The following is a 16,087-nucleotide window of genomic DNA, read 5'->3' on the forward strand; positions in this document are numbered from 1 at the left end:
ACACTCTTTTTCTATGCTCACGGACCAAATTGCTCAGTGTTTCATGACTCATGTTAGTCCAAATAAGTTCATCTAGCCTCCTTTTTTCTTATCTTAGTAAAGTTCTTATATTCTTTTTGTGATCCAGTCGATACTATCAAGGTATGACGGACAGAATAAATCGCCTGGATGTAAGAACTTCATCAAGATGTCCCATGTTCCCTATTAAAACAACCCCCCTGTGTTTTTTTTTACACTATTTACATTATGTACTGCAGCTGCCACCACTCCACTGTTACTGATTGTGTGTGTGACCGGTTGTGTTTGTCTTCTCTCCGTCCCCGTCGGTGCAGAACAACCTCTTGATGTTGGCTATCTTAGCGTTCGAGGTGACCATCTACCGCCACCAGGAGTTCTTCAGGCTGAGGAACAAGCTGCAGACTCCCGCCGCCCGCATCATCTTCCACGACACCACGCGGCAGCACCTGGACATCGGCATCGTCAGCTTCATCAAATACTTCATCAATTACTTCTTCTACAAGTTTGGACTCGAGGTAGTAGTCCAGTCATTTTATGAAAAAAGGTTGAACAAATTGCAACAGAAGCAAACTCAACTGATTTTGTATCCTCAACATGTCCTGAGTGAGGGAAAAAAAGCCCTGAAGAATCCCATTAGGGGAAAGTTTAGAAAAAGACCCCAAATATAGCCCATTCATACGCCTATTCATTATTTTTCTCACGTGAATAGGGTAAAATTTTTAACCTTTAGATATCTCCATGAAAATTACTGAGTTGATTACTTACATTAAGACAAACAAAAAATGTATTACAAGTTTTTTGAAATTCTTTGTTAACATGAGCAAATTTGCTAAATTCCACCGTTTTGACGGCACATGTATACTGTACGTATATATAAAGGTGCTGTGGTACCGGCATGAAAATTGGAATGAGTTGACTCCAGAGATTCATAAAGGGACAGTCTGTGTATTGTCTTGAAATTTCGGACCAAGTCACGGAGTTTACTTTCACTTTCGTCAGCTTACCAACTGTAGCTTTAATGAGCTATTAGACTACCATGTAAAACGAGCGCTTCCCGCAGCGATGGATTCTTGAAAAATTGCAGTCATCTTGAAATTGAAAGTGGTTTCTTGTCGTTTGACCGATGGAGTCAACTCATTCCAATTTTCATGTTGGTACCACCACAGCACCTTTATATATACATGTGCTGTCAAAACGGTGGAATTTATGCAAATGTATGCAAATTTGCTCATGTTAACAAAGAATTTCAAAAAACTTGTAATACATTTTTTGTTTGTCTTAATGTCATTAATCAACTCAGTAATTTTCATGGAGATATCTAAAGGTTAAAAATTTTACCCTATTCACATGAGAAAAATAATGAATAGGCGTATAAATGGGATATATTTGGGTCTTTTTCTAAACTTTCCCCTAATGGGATTCTTCTGGGCTTTTTTTCCCTCACTCAGGACATGTTGAGGATACAAAATCAGTTGAGTTTGCTTCTGTTGCAATTTGTTCAACGTTGACCCCTTTTTTGGCTTAAAATTACTGGACTATAGGGGCCGTTTGGAGGTGGAGTTGTCTCAGACTCTATCACATCACATCACATCACATCGTGTGTTAATTCTCTGAGTGTGTGTTTCCCTCAGACGTGCCTGCTGCTGGTGGTGAATGTGATCGGGCAGCGTATGGACTTCTACGCCATGCTTCACGCCTTCGCCCTGATAGTGGTGATGTACAGGCGAAGGAGGAAAGCCATCGCTGAGATCTGGCCCAAGTACTGCTGCTTCCTGGCCTGCATGCTGACCTTACAGTACTTCATCTGCATCGGGATCCCACCGGCCGCCTGTAAAGGTCCGTAAAAAATGTCTCAAAGACCACGGTGCCCTCTTCAAATAGCTTGTTGTGTGTTATAAAACCCAAAGTTTTTAGTTTCTAATCATCTAAATAGTTAAAATATATCCTTTTCCTTCTTTCTTTAACCTTTATTTAGATCTCGAGGGCCATTGAGGGTAAAGCCTCGTTTCCAATGACGTAGAGAGCACATCAAGTCAAAACAGCAGTCACATAACAGTTGCATAAATCATAATAATACAAATCAAACAGCAGTCACATATTTTTTTAAGCAGTTACAGTACATTCAGAAGCGTGCATGTTTATAACAATGTTTTTAAACTGGCCCAGGGTAACAAATGAGTTCATTTTTAGAGATCGTTGTAGAGAGTTTCAGGTGTGAGCAGCAGAGAAACTGAATGCAGTTCTACCAAAAGCTGAGTCTATCGGGGGAACCTGAAGTGTTAGATAATCATTTGAGCGTGTTGAGATGGCCAGTTCAGTAAATTACTAAGGTATGGTGGTGTGAAGATTTTATAGACATGTACAGTGTATGTCTCTTCTGTTTGATAAGGGTGCCCATCCTACTTTCTTATACAGTGTGCAGTGATGGGTGGAATGTAACATGTGAGAAGCTCAACACAGTGTGTGTTTGCCATTGCTTGACAAATTAGATAATGATCATAAATTGCTGATAATTTTCTGTTCATCAGCTCTTTATTTAGCCCCACAATTATTGACAACTTGTTTATTTTAATTGTGAAAGTCTCACTATTAGGTGCATATTACTTATACAGTAGATTAAAATCTGATACAATACTGTTTAAACTGTAGATATCTCAGTCCAGTGGGACACTTGAATTGTTTTCTTGTATGAGGACATCACAGAAACGCTGTCAGTCTGCTTTATTTGTTACCATGTCAACGCTCGTTATTACCCATCTCTACCCTCCCCCTCCCTTTTTGTAAGTGCTCCACAAATAAACCCGACATTTTTATGTTGTTTATGTCTGATGGTAATGGTGCACGTTTTCATTTCAGACTACCCCTGGAGGTTTCCCAACTCCACTACAGACTCCAACGTCGTCAAGTGGCTCTATGTTCCCGATTTCCACACCAAGCCGAACCCGTCCTTCCTCATCTGTAGGTGTCTGGATCGAACAGGAGATTAGTTTGAAGGAAAAGTGTTTGGAAATATGAAATAAACAATACAAGTATTAAAATACACATGTAAAACGGTAAATTACTAATGCATAAATGTGGAACAAGCCTTTTCCTGTTGTTTTTGAGCATGATGGATCTCATTTTTAACAGTTTAATATGACATCATTATATGTTTTATATTTTAACAGTTTAATATGACATTGTTATATGTTTTATATGTAATATCTTAATCTGTCAACTAGTAACGTGTGTCCACTGGTGTAAAAATCAGTCTAATATTTGTCACAAAATTGTGTAAAAGTGTGATATACTGTAGTATGAAAGTAAACACTCAAGATGGTGTATGTAAACTAAACGCCAAAAAATAACTGAGCTAATTTTAATTTAATTACAAAGTAATAATGCCGTTTGGGCTAAATTGACAAAAACAACAAAAACATATTAGAAAGTTAGAAATACTTTATTTAATCCCCGAGGGGAAATTCAAAATGTCACAGAGCAGCAGCAAGACAACACAGACAACAACACAGATCACAAACACTGAGTAAAAATACATGAAGACATAAAAACACATAGTGTACTAAAACCCAGAATAAAAAAGAAATCAATATATGAATACGAGATGCGTGTAGAAGGTTAAAAAGAAGTTAAAGAAGTGCTGGGTCCAGGATGCTTATGGTGACTGAATTAATTAATCAGATTGAGGAGTTGTACAGCTGTATTGCAGTGGGTATGAATGAATGTTTATATCGCTCTCTTGAGCAGCGGGGGAGTCTGTATATTGTTGAATTAACTGTTCAACGAATTTCAAATACTTATGTCACGTTACTCCTCGTCCTCTCTCTCCAGACGACTTCATGCTGCTGCTGTGCGCCGCTCTGCAGAGGCAGGTGTTTGACGAGGAGAACCAGGCGGCGGTTCGCCTCATGGCCGGAGACAACGTGGAGATCTGCAGAGACCTGGACGCCGCCTCCTTCAGCGTCCACAACCCCGTCCCCGACTTCATCCACTGCAGGTAACGACGACCCAGGGCCGGCCCCTGGCATAAACACTGTATGCGGTTGTTTAGGGCCACAGCCGTTAGGTGGGGGGCCACATGATCAGAAAGGTACCGCGGTTCATCAAGTCATTTAAACATCCTGAGGTCTGCACGTGCAGCTATGAGCTTTATATGTAATTTGAAGTCAATATTCAGCTTCTTTTATCTCACATTTGAGACATTTGGTGAAAATAGAACGGCAGAATGACAACATTTGTGCTCAAAAAGCAATCTTACAAAGTTTCATTTTCACATGGGATTTGAAATGTTTCAAAAAGCAGACCTCAAATTTCTAAATTATTTCTTTCTACAGTGTTCTAGGACAAATTGGCCTCAGTGTGCTTACAGCGGAGGTTCTAATATTTAGACATAAAACACTTGAGTATTGTTACATCTGCAAGTATCTTAAAAAGATAAATTTAATTCAATTCAAACCTCAGAGGGCATAAACACGTCTGTATTCAGTTTTAACCAGTGATTTGGTGTTTGCGCTTAGAGTGCAGGGCCACAAACAAAAATCTTGTTTAGGGGGCCACCAAAATCCTAGGGCCGGCCCTGCGACGACCCCCACACCCACTGTGTGTTACTGCACTTCACCCTGCAGCACCAAGCGTCACGAGCCTGAGTCGTTCCTGTATGGACACAGTATATGACAATGGATTCTTGTGTCTCAGCCCTTAAATTAGATTTTTTTTTTTCTATTAGATTCACTTGGAACAATTGTCATAATTTTTGGAGCAGCATTAACACAGAGATGGAGCGGAAGTGAAGCAGCCGGCTTAATTGATGCTTAACGATGTTAGATGGTTACAATAAGGCCAGAACTGAAATGTAGACAAAACAAGCAGAGCTATTAAAAAACTGTGTTGTGTGTATATTATTATATACAGATCACTGGATGTAAAAATAGAAAAGATAATCAAATATACGCACAGCAGCATATTCAGCCTTTAGGATCTGTGTTGTCAGTCAACACTTAACAACTTCCAACTGCTCTTAACAAATGATAATAATACTTAAAATGAACATGTGACAGCTAGTTTGAGTTATACATGATTTTTCTGATCTGTGTGATATATTTATTTTGTCATGTTGTTTGCTCACTACAGGGGTCAAAGGTTTTGGCAGGGCAGGAATACCCTCTCTTTATTCTATTGGATAGATAGATAGATAGATAGATAGATAGATAGATAGATAGATAGATAGATAGATAGATAGATAGATAGATAGATAGATAGATAGATAGATAGATAGATAGATAGATAGATAGATAGATAGATAGATAGATAGATAGATAGATAGATAGATAGATAGATAGATAGCAGCGAACAACAACGAAAAGCAGTTTAGCAACTACTTCTTTTTTACAAGTAAAAAAAACATACAGACATCATTGACAGTATTTATTATCAAAATCTTATACTGTATAGCACCAAAAACAGGAACAATATGAATCCACCATTGCATCAGACATCAAAAAGATAAAATAAAAAAAAATACATTACTGTAAAGGATATATTTTAAAAATAATCCTAGTAGACCAATTTTATTTATATTTAAGTTTTAATGTTGGTGTTTAATTCTTTGTATTTATGACAGTATCAGCAGTGCAACAGATTCGTATTGCAGCATGTTGTATCTTATATTTTCTTATAGTACTGTAGATGTATGGATATCATATCTTTCTAATCTAGTCCAGCTGTTCTGTGTGCTGTTGTGTGTAAGTGTTATCGACTTGTATTGGACCTTGGGGGTTAATATCTGGTGTCTGCAGAACATATAAATACATTGTGAAAACAAACTTGTTGGGTAAATTTGCTAAAAAAAAAAAACCCAATGAGCTAGTTTAGAGTAGAGACGCTCACTGTGTAGCCACGTCTCTCTGGTGGAGCTGCTCTGTAGAAACCTGCTGCTGCTGTTGTTGTACTTGGCTGAAAACTGTGTAACTGTAGAAATCTAAAGTGGGGTGTTGCTGAACAAGAACACACTCGCTCAGCAAAACCTTTATCCTGGATAAATAAAGGTAAGAAAAAACTGACAGATATGACAGTAGCCTCAATCAGAGACGTTATTGAATACCCACTGTATACATAATTCAGACTTTTTCTGGCCGACATCCAGCGTTTTGGATCCACAGAGCTGCTGAACTATACACACTTGAAAAAACGGGGCCGAACGGAGGGTTTTGAGAGTCGAGCGAGTTAGGAAAAAGACAGCGAGAGCATCCTGACCTGTCCACAGTCATTGATTATGTGCTCTTCACATTCCACTGTTTTGATGTGCAAAGTGGACAAGTCTTTTATTAACGCACTCTGTGTCCATCAACAAGCCCCCTAGTCGAGAGAGAAAGAGAGCTGCTGTACAGCCCGTCTGTCCACGCCACAGCAGCTCTGCACTTATTCCATCGTTTCCCTCCAGGATCGAATTACGGATACAGGGTGGAGGAAGAGGAGGAGGAGGAGGAGGAGGAGGGAGGTGGAGGAGAAATCCATAATCCACAAAAACACTCTGTCCGTCACTCCGCGACTCAGACGCTTTTGCCCTGTACTCTAACTCAATAAATAGCTTTTAAGTATGGAAAAGGTATTTTCTCCCCCCTGATGAAGAAGGACTCTCACTCAGCTATTCCGCCCCATCAACGCGTCGTCCGATCCGAACCCACTTCATCAGAGCTGCTTCCTCAACGGTGCAGCTGTTGTTGTGGTCCCATGCCCCCTCCCTCCCACTCCCCCACAGGTCCATCAGATCACATTAACGCAGGTTGCTTCCTTATGTTTTCACCGTGCACTCATCACTTTAAAAGGATAACATACTGTACTGTAGGATCCATACACATGTTTTTAGCATGTCAGACATCAGACAGACACACATATGCACATATATGTACATACACACATATACAGGACATGCAGCAGCAGCAGCAGCAGTGTAATATGTAATATACCTGTGCTGCTGAGTGACAGGAGTCGGGTTTCAGCTCTGGTTCCCATTCATTGATTCGACTCTTACCGGTGTCCTGACGCTAAGTGAAACACTAAGTGTGACTGATGGGCAGATTAGACGTGCAGCAACAAAATGAACTGAAATGTTGTTTTGACTTTTATTATGTGGTAAACATGCATCCTTATTAGCAGCTTAGCTCAGCAGGCTGGCGTCGCTGTTATGGCTTACTGTATATACTGTACACAAATATATACATAAGGCACGGACACTGTATACACTTACTGACATGATACATCTTTACTGTTTCTGCAGAAATGTTACGCATCAATGTGACCTTACACATTCAACAAAATCATCATGTTTTTGAGTTTCTAAGACTTGGGAACTTTTTTTGTAACATAAATTTTACACTCTGGCTTATACTCAGGTGTCATGGAGTTCTGTTGTCATCACAAGTAACCAAAGTGTGTTTTTATTTGTCACCAAGACCACAAAAAACTGTTAAAAAAACTTTAGCAAAATAACTTGTAAGTAAACCTTGAATTTACATTATTTTTATCAAGCTAATTTTAAAAAAATCAGTTCTTGCCAACATTTACAGGAAGAAATATCCAATATTTGTAAATGGGAACAGAGAGTTGAAACTACATCCATGTTTTGTCACGTAGACGGTAAACACAGGTCGGGTCAATAGAGGTTAAGTTTTTCTGAGGACAACAAGGTAAAACTAGAAGTGTCAGCAAACCATAGTGAGAACGGCTGCAAAGTGACCGTCAGTGACATTTTAATGTAAAATAGACACAAGAAGGGATTGGAAATATTAATAATAATCATTATATGTAATAATCATAGTCTTTATCTATTGTACACAAAATAATTTATACAAGGCAACAACCGAAAATTAATACATTTCTGTATTGTAAATGACATGAAATCTCAATTTAGGTAGAATTAAAACATTTTTATAAGTTACAAACCTTTAGTATGTGCCCTTTTTTTTTTACTTCCTGTTAATATAATATAATATGAATATAATATTTTCACATAATGTAAATGCAAAACTTCATGTTGATACATACATTTTTTTACACTTGTTTTTTTGTTTTCTTATATGTGAATGAATGAATGAATGAATAAGGTCTTATGTGCAATGATTAAAATCATCTTATTTAGCCTAAGTTTGGTTAACTGATTGCATCACCAAACATCTGCTCCCCCTCCTCTGTCCTGCAGGTCGTACCTCGACATGCTGAAGGTCATCATGTTCAGTTACCTGTTCTGGTTCGTCCTCACCATCATCTTCATCACGGGAACCACGCGCATCAGCGTCTTCTGTATGGGATACCTGGTCGCCTGCTTCTACTTCCTGCTGTTCGGCGGAGAGCTGCTGCTGAAGCCCATCAAGAAGATCCTGCACTACTGGGACTTCCTCATCGCCTACAACATCTTTGTCATCACCATGAAGAACATCTTGTCTGTGAGGAGTCAAACTTAACCCCTTTTATCCATCTGAATTAATTGACTTTAGATTTTAAAGGGATAGTTCAACATTTTGGCAAATTGGCCCATTGCCATAATCTCTATAGTTATTAGGAGTAGGTTTGTTACCTTTAATTGTCGGTGCAAGCTATTTTTAGAACGGCGGAGCAGAGCCACGAGCTGCTAAGGCTAATGGGATTTCTTGGTTTCCCTCATCAAACTCATCAAATACACAATCCAACAACTCCAAAACTCTTGTGGACAAGTTGTGACCTGCACATTCACCACGCTATGAGATAATAACGAAACGTAACGAGACAGAGTTGTTTTAGAGGTAAATACAGAGACTGCTCGCTGAAAAACTTCCCCCGACGGGCATGAATTTACCTCGAAAACAACTCTATCTCGTAACGTTCTGTTATTATCTCATAGCGTTGTGAATGTGCAGGTCACAACTTGTCAACCAGAGCGTTGTGGAGTTGTTGGATTGTGTATTTGATGAGTTTGATGAGGGAAACCAAGAAATCCCATTAGCCTCCGTAGCGTAGCTCTGAGCAGCTCACGGCTCTGCTCCGCCGCTCTAAAATTAGCTTGCACCGACAATTAAAGGTAACAAACCTACTGCTATGACTATAGGGATTATGGCAATGGGCCAATTTGCCAAAATGTTAAACTATCTCTTTAACTATCTGCAAGATATGTCAAAAGTTCCTATAAGTTCTCTCTCTCTCTCTCTAGTATATATATATATATATACCATTATTTTATCTAATAAAGGATTATTTTCTCCTTTGCTGTGTCTGTAGATCCTGGCTTGTGGCTACATCAACACCCTGATGAAGAACCAGTGTTGGTTGATCCAGGTGCTCAGTCTGGCCTGCACCATTAAAGAGTATAAAATCAACAGCCAGAAAGACGCAGGTGAGTGAACTCAACTTGTTACATCGTTCTTCTGTGCTCACATTCACGCTGCTGATTATCGGATTTAGAGCAGCTACTAATTAATCTATCGTGGCGTCAGAGTCTTTTAATTAGATATGAAATTAGATCTTGTGCTGTGTGTCTGTGTCCTGCTCCAGGCCATGAAAACCACTGTGACCTGCCCAGTAACGAGGCCGGCATCATCTGGGACAGCATCTGCTTCGCCTTCCTGCTGCTGCAGCGACGGGTCTTCATGAGCTACTACTTCCTGCACGTGGTGGCTGACATCAGAGCGTCGCAGATCCTCGCGTCCAGGTACGGAGACGCTGTGACCAGTAGCAGGATAGGCCTATTTCACGTCTTCCGGGTTTAGGTACTTCCGGTTTTTCCGTTACAGGGTAAAACTACTTCCGGTCACGGAAGCGCAATGGCTGAATCCAAAAATAAAAGCTTCTGCTGCGTACCTCAGTGTACAAATTCTAGACAAAAATAGCCATACTTGCATTTCCACGAGTTTCCGAAAGAAAGACCCGAGAAAGAAGTGGGTTTTGGCTACTGCTAAAAAAAAAAAAAAAACAGCATAGACCAGCATCATTTCCATGCTGGTTTTTCTAGCAGGGTAGGCTATACGAAGAAATGATGGAAAAGACTTTGTTTAGCTTGCTTTTGAACGGCAAAATATTAAAACTAAACCGTACACTGGTTTACAACCGTTACTGAATTACTGTATATGTCAGTTCTCCAACAAAATCTTCTTGCTTCAAGGTTTTATTTGTCACTGTCCAAATGGAAGATTAGCGGCTAATCATTAGCCTACTGTAATAATGCCATACATAAAACATATTAAGCGGCAATATGTAGGCTATTTAATCATCAAAGATGTTCACTCAAACCCACATTATTTGAAACAACCTTCAAACCACACACAGCCAGTACCACTACTAAGCATAAAGTCCGTTAGCTTAATGCTAACTAAGCATAACGTCCGCTAGCTTAATGGTTTACCGCTGACTGGTTAAACTTTTTTTAGGAGATTAATGTTAGTCTCACTGATGAAATCTTTTGTGGCGGTCGTATTAGTTTGTTTGAATGAAAAGTGTCACCACTCTGTCAGTCGCTCTAGCTGCAGCTGACCGGACCGGATGTAGATTTACCCTGTATGACGTCACTTCAGAATCTTGTGAAATAAGCCTATCACAGCAGCTTTGATACTACGTAGGAACGTTGGGGATTTTTCCTTATTGACATCCCTTGAACTTTTATCTGTGTGTGTTTCTGTGGGATATTTTGGAAAAACAAGTAAAAGTGAAATGAGCTAATGCTGAAAATGTCTGATATTTTTTTTAATGTATGTTGAGCTGTTGCATTGAATCGAAGTTATTTCCAGAATAGAGTCTTTAAAGTTATTAGTTCCACCTGCATTTTTACAGCAATAGCTCAAAAAGTCTGTCTGTGGAAAAGGTCTATAAATAAGATTTATATTCACAAAGCAAAATAACACACAAATGAAAAGTGAGAAATATTTTGGGCAGGACGGGAACAAAGATTTAGAAACACCAAGTTAAAGTGTTGGTCACAGATTCTCTTGGTGAAATAATGTTTCATTTTTTTAAAGTCAGTTTCTGATGTGTGTCTGTGTGTTTCAGAGGAGCTGAGCTTTTCCAGGCCACTATAGTGAAGGCGGTGAGGGCCCGACTGGAGGAGGAGCGCAAGTCTGTGGAGCAGCTGAAGAGACAGTGAGACTCTAAATATTTAACCTACTCCTCGCGGTTTAATCCCGATGTTTGGGTTTTTATGTGCAATATGAAATATTAGAGGAAGCTCTGATACAAGCACATAACACATTTGAAAGGTGGCCAAGATCTGTAGATACTTTAATAAATTACATATTTTTACTTACATACATTTCCAAAAACTTCAGCAGAATTCGATTAATCAGAGTTTTTCAGTACAATTTATTTAAAAAATAAGAGACAAAAACATGCACAAGACACAGTATGATTAATAGTTTTCTGATTTGTCAAAAAGGTTTTATTTAGGATCTTTATTGTTTATTGTTCGCATTGTGGAGGAGGACAATATAACATGTTTCCTGCTGCCCCGTATTTGCAATTGAAGGTGGGTTTGCTTTCATTTAAAGGATTAGGATGCTATTATTCTATTTTTTTTATGTATAGTCTATAAATCCCTTGAAAAAAACAAAAACACAAAACTACCACCTACAACTACAACAACAGCACAGGTTATTTGGGACTATTTCCAGTCATGGATGAATACACATTGATGTTAGAGTAGTGTGTTTCTTCAAGTGCAGCAAAGTGACTCACTACTACTGAGTTTTAATCCATGTGGTTGGATTTGATATAAACTGATAAACTTTGTTCTTTCTATGGGATTTGTTGACAATAAGTAAAACGTAGATGGAACATATAGTTTCATAAAGTCATAGTCATTAAAGGGATACTTCACCCAAAATCGATAATTCACCAATCATCTACTGACCGTCATGCCAAAGAAGGGTTTGGAGAAACGCTTTTGGAGTTCCAGGGGGGGTCCGGCTGGAAACGGATTTTCATATAATGGCGGCGGATAGAGTTCACTTTTGAATCGTCCAAAACACACACTATGAAACATCCAGATACCTCCATACTGCTCGTCTGTACTGACCCAAGTGTCCTGAAGCCGCCACATGAAAAAGTTGTTCGGAAAAAATTTATTTGATCTCTGTTTTTATCCTTGTTGTAGTAGTAGCTCCCAGTGGCTCAGTTGATGTTTGTGCACATGCGCGAGATTTGCAGCGAGATGTTCGTTCGTCGTTGTAAACCATTGGATGTGTGATGTAAACTACAACTACTACTACAACAAGGATAAAAACAGAGATCAAATTGATTTTTTCTGAACAACTTTTTCATGTGGAGGCTTCAGGACACTTGGGTCAGTACAGACGAGCAGTATGGAGGTATCTGGATGTTTCATAGTGTGTGTTTTGGACGATTCAAAAGTGAACTCTATCTGCTGCCATTATATGAAAATCCGTTGCCAGCCGGACCCCCCCTGGAACTCCTAAAGCGTTTTGATGACTCTGAAAGTTCTCCAAACCCTTCCTTGGCATGACGGTAGGTAGAAAATTGAGAAAAACATGACTAAGACGATGCAAAACTTCCTCTGGACCAGAAGCGGCGTCTACTGTACCTCGGTCTTTATTGCTTCCTGTCAGTCAGCTCTCAGTGTATCATGCCACATAAACTCAATGTGTTTCAACCACTTACACGGAGCTCAGGAGTTGCTCATGAGCTCTGATGGTCTCCACTCTCCCGCTCTAATGAGCACTCCGCCGTTACATAACAACATAACGCTAATTTCCATATGAAGCCCAGAGAGAGAGAGATGTTTTTACAGGTCGAGGGGGCTGGGCTGTGATGTTTGTTTGCTCGCGGTGTCGATACTTTTCTGTCTCTTCACCGTCTCTCTGATCTAATCAGGATGGAGCGCATTAAAGTGAGGCAGCAAAAGTTTAAGAGGGGCAAGGAGAAGATGCTGAGCTTGGCACAAGAGTCCGGCGAGGGACAGACCCTCGTCCCGCCCGAGGATGAGGATGACGACGACGGTATGACGAAGCCTTGCCTAGAGCGCAAACCAGCAGAGCCTGTTAAAAGATCAATACGGAGCAGCTTCATACAGTAGATGAATATGAAGTTTGAAGTTTTTTTATGAAATGTTTGAACTGATGTATTTGTGAAATTTATAGGAGCACAGCGAACGAAAACCAAGACCAAAAAAAAGCAGTGGTGGAGGCCGTGGGTTGACCATGCTTCCAGTAGGTTGACCCCCCACAACTCCTCTTATTCCTCTTTATTATTCCTCCACTCTGATTGGCCCTTGTGTCCTTGACCAGAACGCTGAAGATTCCCATACTGCCCCTGGGCTCTGAAGGCAGCACATGCAGGCGCTCCATCCAGACTTTAGTCCTTTTCTGTCTCTATTTAAGGTCTCCTCCTGTCACCTGCAGCTCTCCTATATGTGTGTGTGTGTGTGTGTGTGGAGAGAGAGCCACTTCAGTTTTAAGATGATCTATAAAACTGTGTCAGTTCGGGTGCAGGGGCTTCCTTAAATAGACACAATGGAAGAGAAAGAGAAAATGACTAACGACTGGAGGTGTGTTACTTGTTTAATAAAACATAAACCTCACCTGACGAGCCCACAGTAGAGAATCACTATGTAACATTTTCCACGCAAAGACATGAAGTCGACTCGCCTTTATTCTCAGTACTGGAATAAAGGAGGAAAGGGTTTCGTTCATTCTTTGCCGGCAGACATGATCACCAAACAGGACAGGAGTTTTTAAAATAAAAAATAAAAATAAGAAAACCATCAGGAGCCAGTGAATCGAGCATTTAAAACGACGACCTTTACCGTCACTTTGTGGTAAATACAAAAATAGCAGCATCTCGTCTCTCTCCTGTGTGAGTCAATAACAGCGGTCGTGGCCTGTTTGGTTTGAACTCATGTCTCTTTTCTTATCGTACTCCATCCCCACATGACATTTTCAAATTATTTCTCCATTTTTATCTCTTTGTCATTTGATGTTTCGTCTCCATTTCCCAGCATCCTCCCCTCACCTCCCACCCACTGTGGTTCTGTTCAAGGACATAAGTCAGCCGTGTCTATCCCAATGCTTCTAACACTTAACCACTGGAGTCTGGAGTCACTTGCTCTGTCAAGTAGCTTAAAGGCGACTGTGCATTACTGGAATAAACAATTCTTCATTGTGACTTGTGCTCATAGTTATATCAATCATACTAACATTTTTATTGTGTGTGTGTGTGTGTGTTTTCTGCTTCATCCTCTCATGACTTTAAATGTTTGTCTCTATCATGTGTTGCCATATATTTAGTTGAATGTCTTAATAGATAGATATTATAATAGAATAATCTGTGGTTTGATTTTCCTGCTTCTTCTTTTTTCTCAGCAGGGAAACTTCGCTGTTGTTTTTTCTGTTACTGTGAAAACATTATTTATCACTCACTGACTTACAAGCCTGTGTTTGTTTGACTGAACGTGACGACGCTCTGCCCTCTGCCCCTCAGTGGTGAGAAGTGGAGACTATTACTTGTTTGAAACTGACAGTGAGGAAGAAGAGGAGGAGGAGGAGGAGAAAAAAGACGACGAACCGCCAAAGAAGTCGGCGTTTCAGGTGACTCCGGGGGTTTTAGCTTCCACGTCTGCTGCTTATTTATGTAAAAGTGGAGCGGTATTATCAGCCAAAAGTAGAAAGTGCTGATTTTTCTGATGTGTATGATGTGAAATTATTAGATTATAGTACTATTTTACCAGTTTTATCAGCATTTTATTATTTAAAGCTGGTCAAAGTGGAGTTTTTTAGGTTCAACTACTGGAGTCCAGTTGTCTGAAATCTGAGGGGAGGTGAGATGATTAATGGGAGAGGAAAGTATAGAAAAGTTGTGATACACAAAGATAGTTTCAGTGGAACTGATTTAATTTTAACAGTATTTCATGAGCTCTTCATATGTGTTTTTTTAAAATATAAAGTAACATGTTTTTAGTCTGCAGCTACCAGATACAGTAAATACACTGAGTTTCTTTCTTTCCCTGGTATTTTCTGATGATTGCAGTTACTAATGTTAAAGGGATAGTTCAACATTTGGCAAATTGGTCCATTGCCATAATCCCTATAGTTTTAGCAGTAGGTTTGTTACCTTTAATTGTCGGTGCAAGCTATTTTTAGAACGGTGGAGCAGAGCCGCGAGCTGCTCAGAGCTACGCTACGAGGCTAATGGGATTTCTTGGTTTCCCTCATCAAACTCATCAAATACACAATCCAACAACTCCAAAACACTCTGGTGGACAAGTTATGACCTGCACATTCACCACGCTATGAGTAATATAATAACAGGACGTTACCAGACAGAGTTGTTTTAGAGACAAATTCATGCAAAACCACTGATGGTAACGAACCTTCTGCTATGACTATAGGGATTATGGCAATGGGCCAATTTGCCAAAATGTTTAAGCAGTTTGAAACTTAATACTAAACATGTAAATGAATTAAGAGAATAGAACAGATTGAATTGGACACAATTTAGACAACATATCAAATGTAAGAAGATCAATTTGATGCTTTAGTCCATTTTACTGTTAAGTCTTGTTTTCTTGAGTTTTACAAATTGTGGCTTTTAATGAATTATTTTGCATTTTGTGGTGAATAAGTGAATGTTTTGAATACTAACATTCAGGTGGATGTGTTTAATGACAGTCTGTATGTTTAACCTGCACCACTGAATCCTCCTGTTCACTGCGTCCTAACACAAACTGCTGATGTCTCTAACAGTACGAGATGTTTTTTTTCCTCCACTAACCCCACTCCCGCTCTGTTCCCTCTCTGTAGCGAGCTATTGGGAAGTTTGTCTCTGCCGTCCTGGCTCTGCCCAGGTCTATCTTAAAGCTGCCTAAAACTATTCTGCACTATGTAGTGAAGGCGGGCAAGGTACTCACCAACAGCACTAACACCACCAGCCTTTCTTTCTTTCTTTCTTTCTTTCTTTCTTTCTTTCTTTCTTTCTTTCTTTCTTTCTTTCTTTCTGTATCATCTGCCAGCTCCAGTAAAAACTAACACCGCATCACGCTCAACTTTCCAGCTCATGTCTGGTGCTTCGCTCTGCTGCTAATAAACAGATTGTTCCACATAAT

The 16,087-nt window shown here is 39.7% G+C and overlaps 1 protein-coding gene across 2 annotated transcripts in view; it reads left to right on the forward strand.

The window, feature by feature from the left end:
* The window catches only part of piezo2b (piezo-type mechanosensitive ion channel component 2b), a 116,972-nt gene that overhangs the window by 72,375 nt on the left and 28,510 nt on the right, over positions 1-16,087 (forward strand). For both annotated transcript variants that reach the window (XM_085803786.1, XM_085803785.1), the window contains exons 22-33: positions 333-533; positions 1,650-1,854; positions 2,875-2,976; positions 3,847-4,012; positions 8,213-8,456; positions 9,265-9,379; positions 9,538-9,694; positions 11,026-11,115; positions 12,862-12,986; positions 13,128-13,196; positions 14,467-14,573; positions 15,786-15,884. In XM_085803786.1, coding sequence (XP_085659912.1) covers positions 333-533; positions 1,650-1,854; positions 2,875-2,976; positions 3,847-4,012; positions 8,213-8,456; positions 9,265-9,379; positions 9,538-9,694; positions 11,026-11,115; positions 12,862-12,986; positions 13,128-13,196; positions 14,467-14,573; positions 15,786-15,884 — 1,680 coding nt within the window. The remainder of the gene's footprint in view (positions 1-332; positions 534-1,649; positions 1,855-2,874; positions 2,977-3,846; positions 4,013-8,212; positions 8,457-9,264; positions 9,380-9,537; positions 9,695-11,025; positions 11,116-12,861; positions 12,987-13,127; positions 13,197-14,466; positions 14,574-15,785; positions 15,885-16,087) is intronic.

This window comes from Trachurus japonicus, chromosome 17, assembly GCF_045865225.1.
Source record: "Trachurus japonicus isolate A0001 chromosome 17, Traja_1.0".
In the NCBI taxonomy this organism is placed as follows: domain Eukaryota; kingdom Metazoa; phylum Chordata; class Actinopteri; order Carangiformes; family Carangidae; genus Trachurus; species Trachurus japonicus.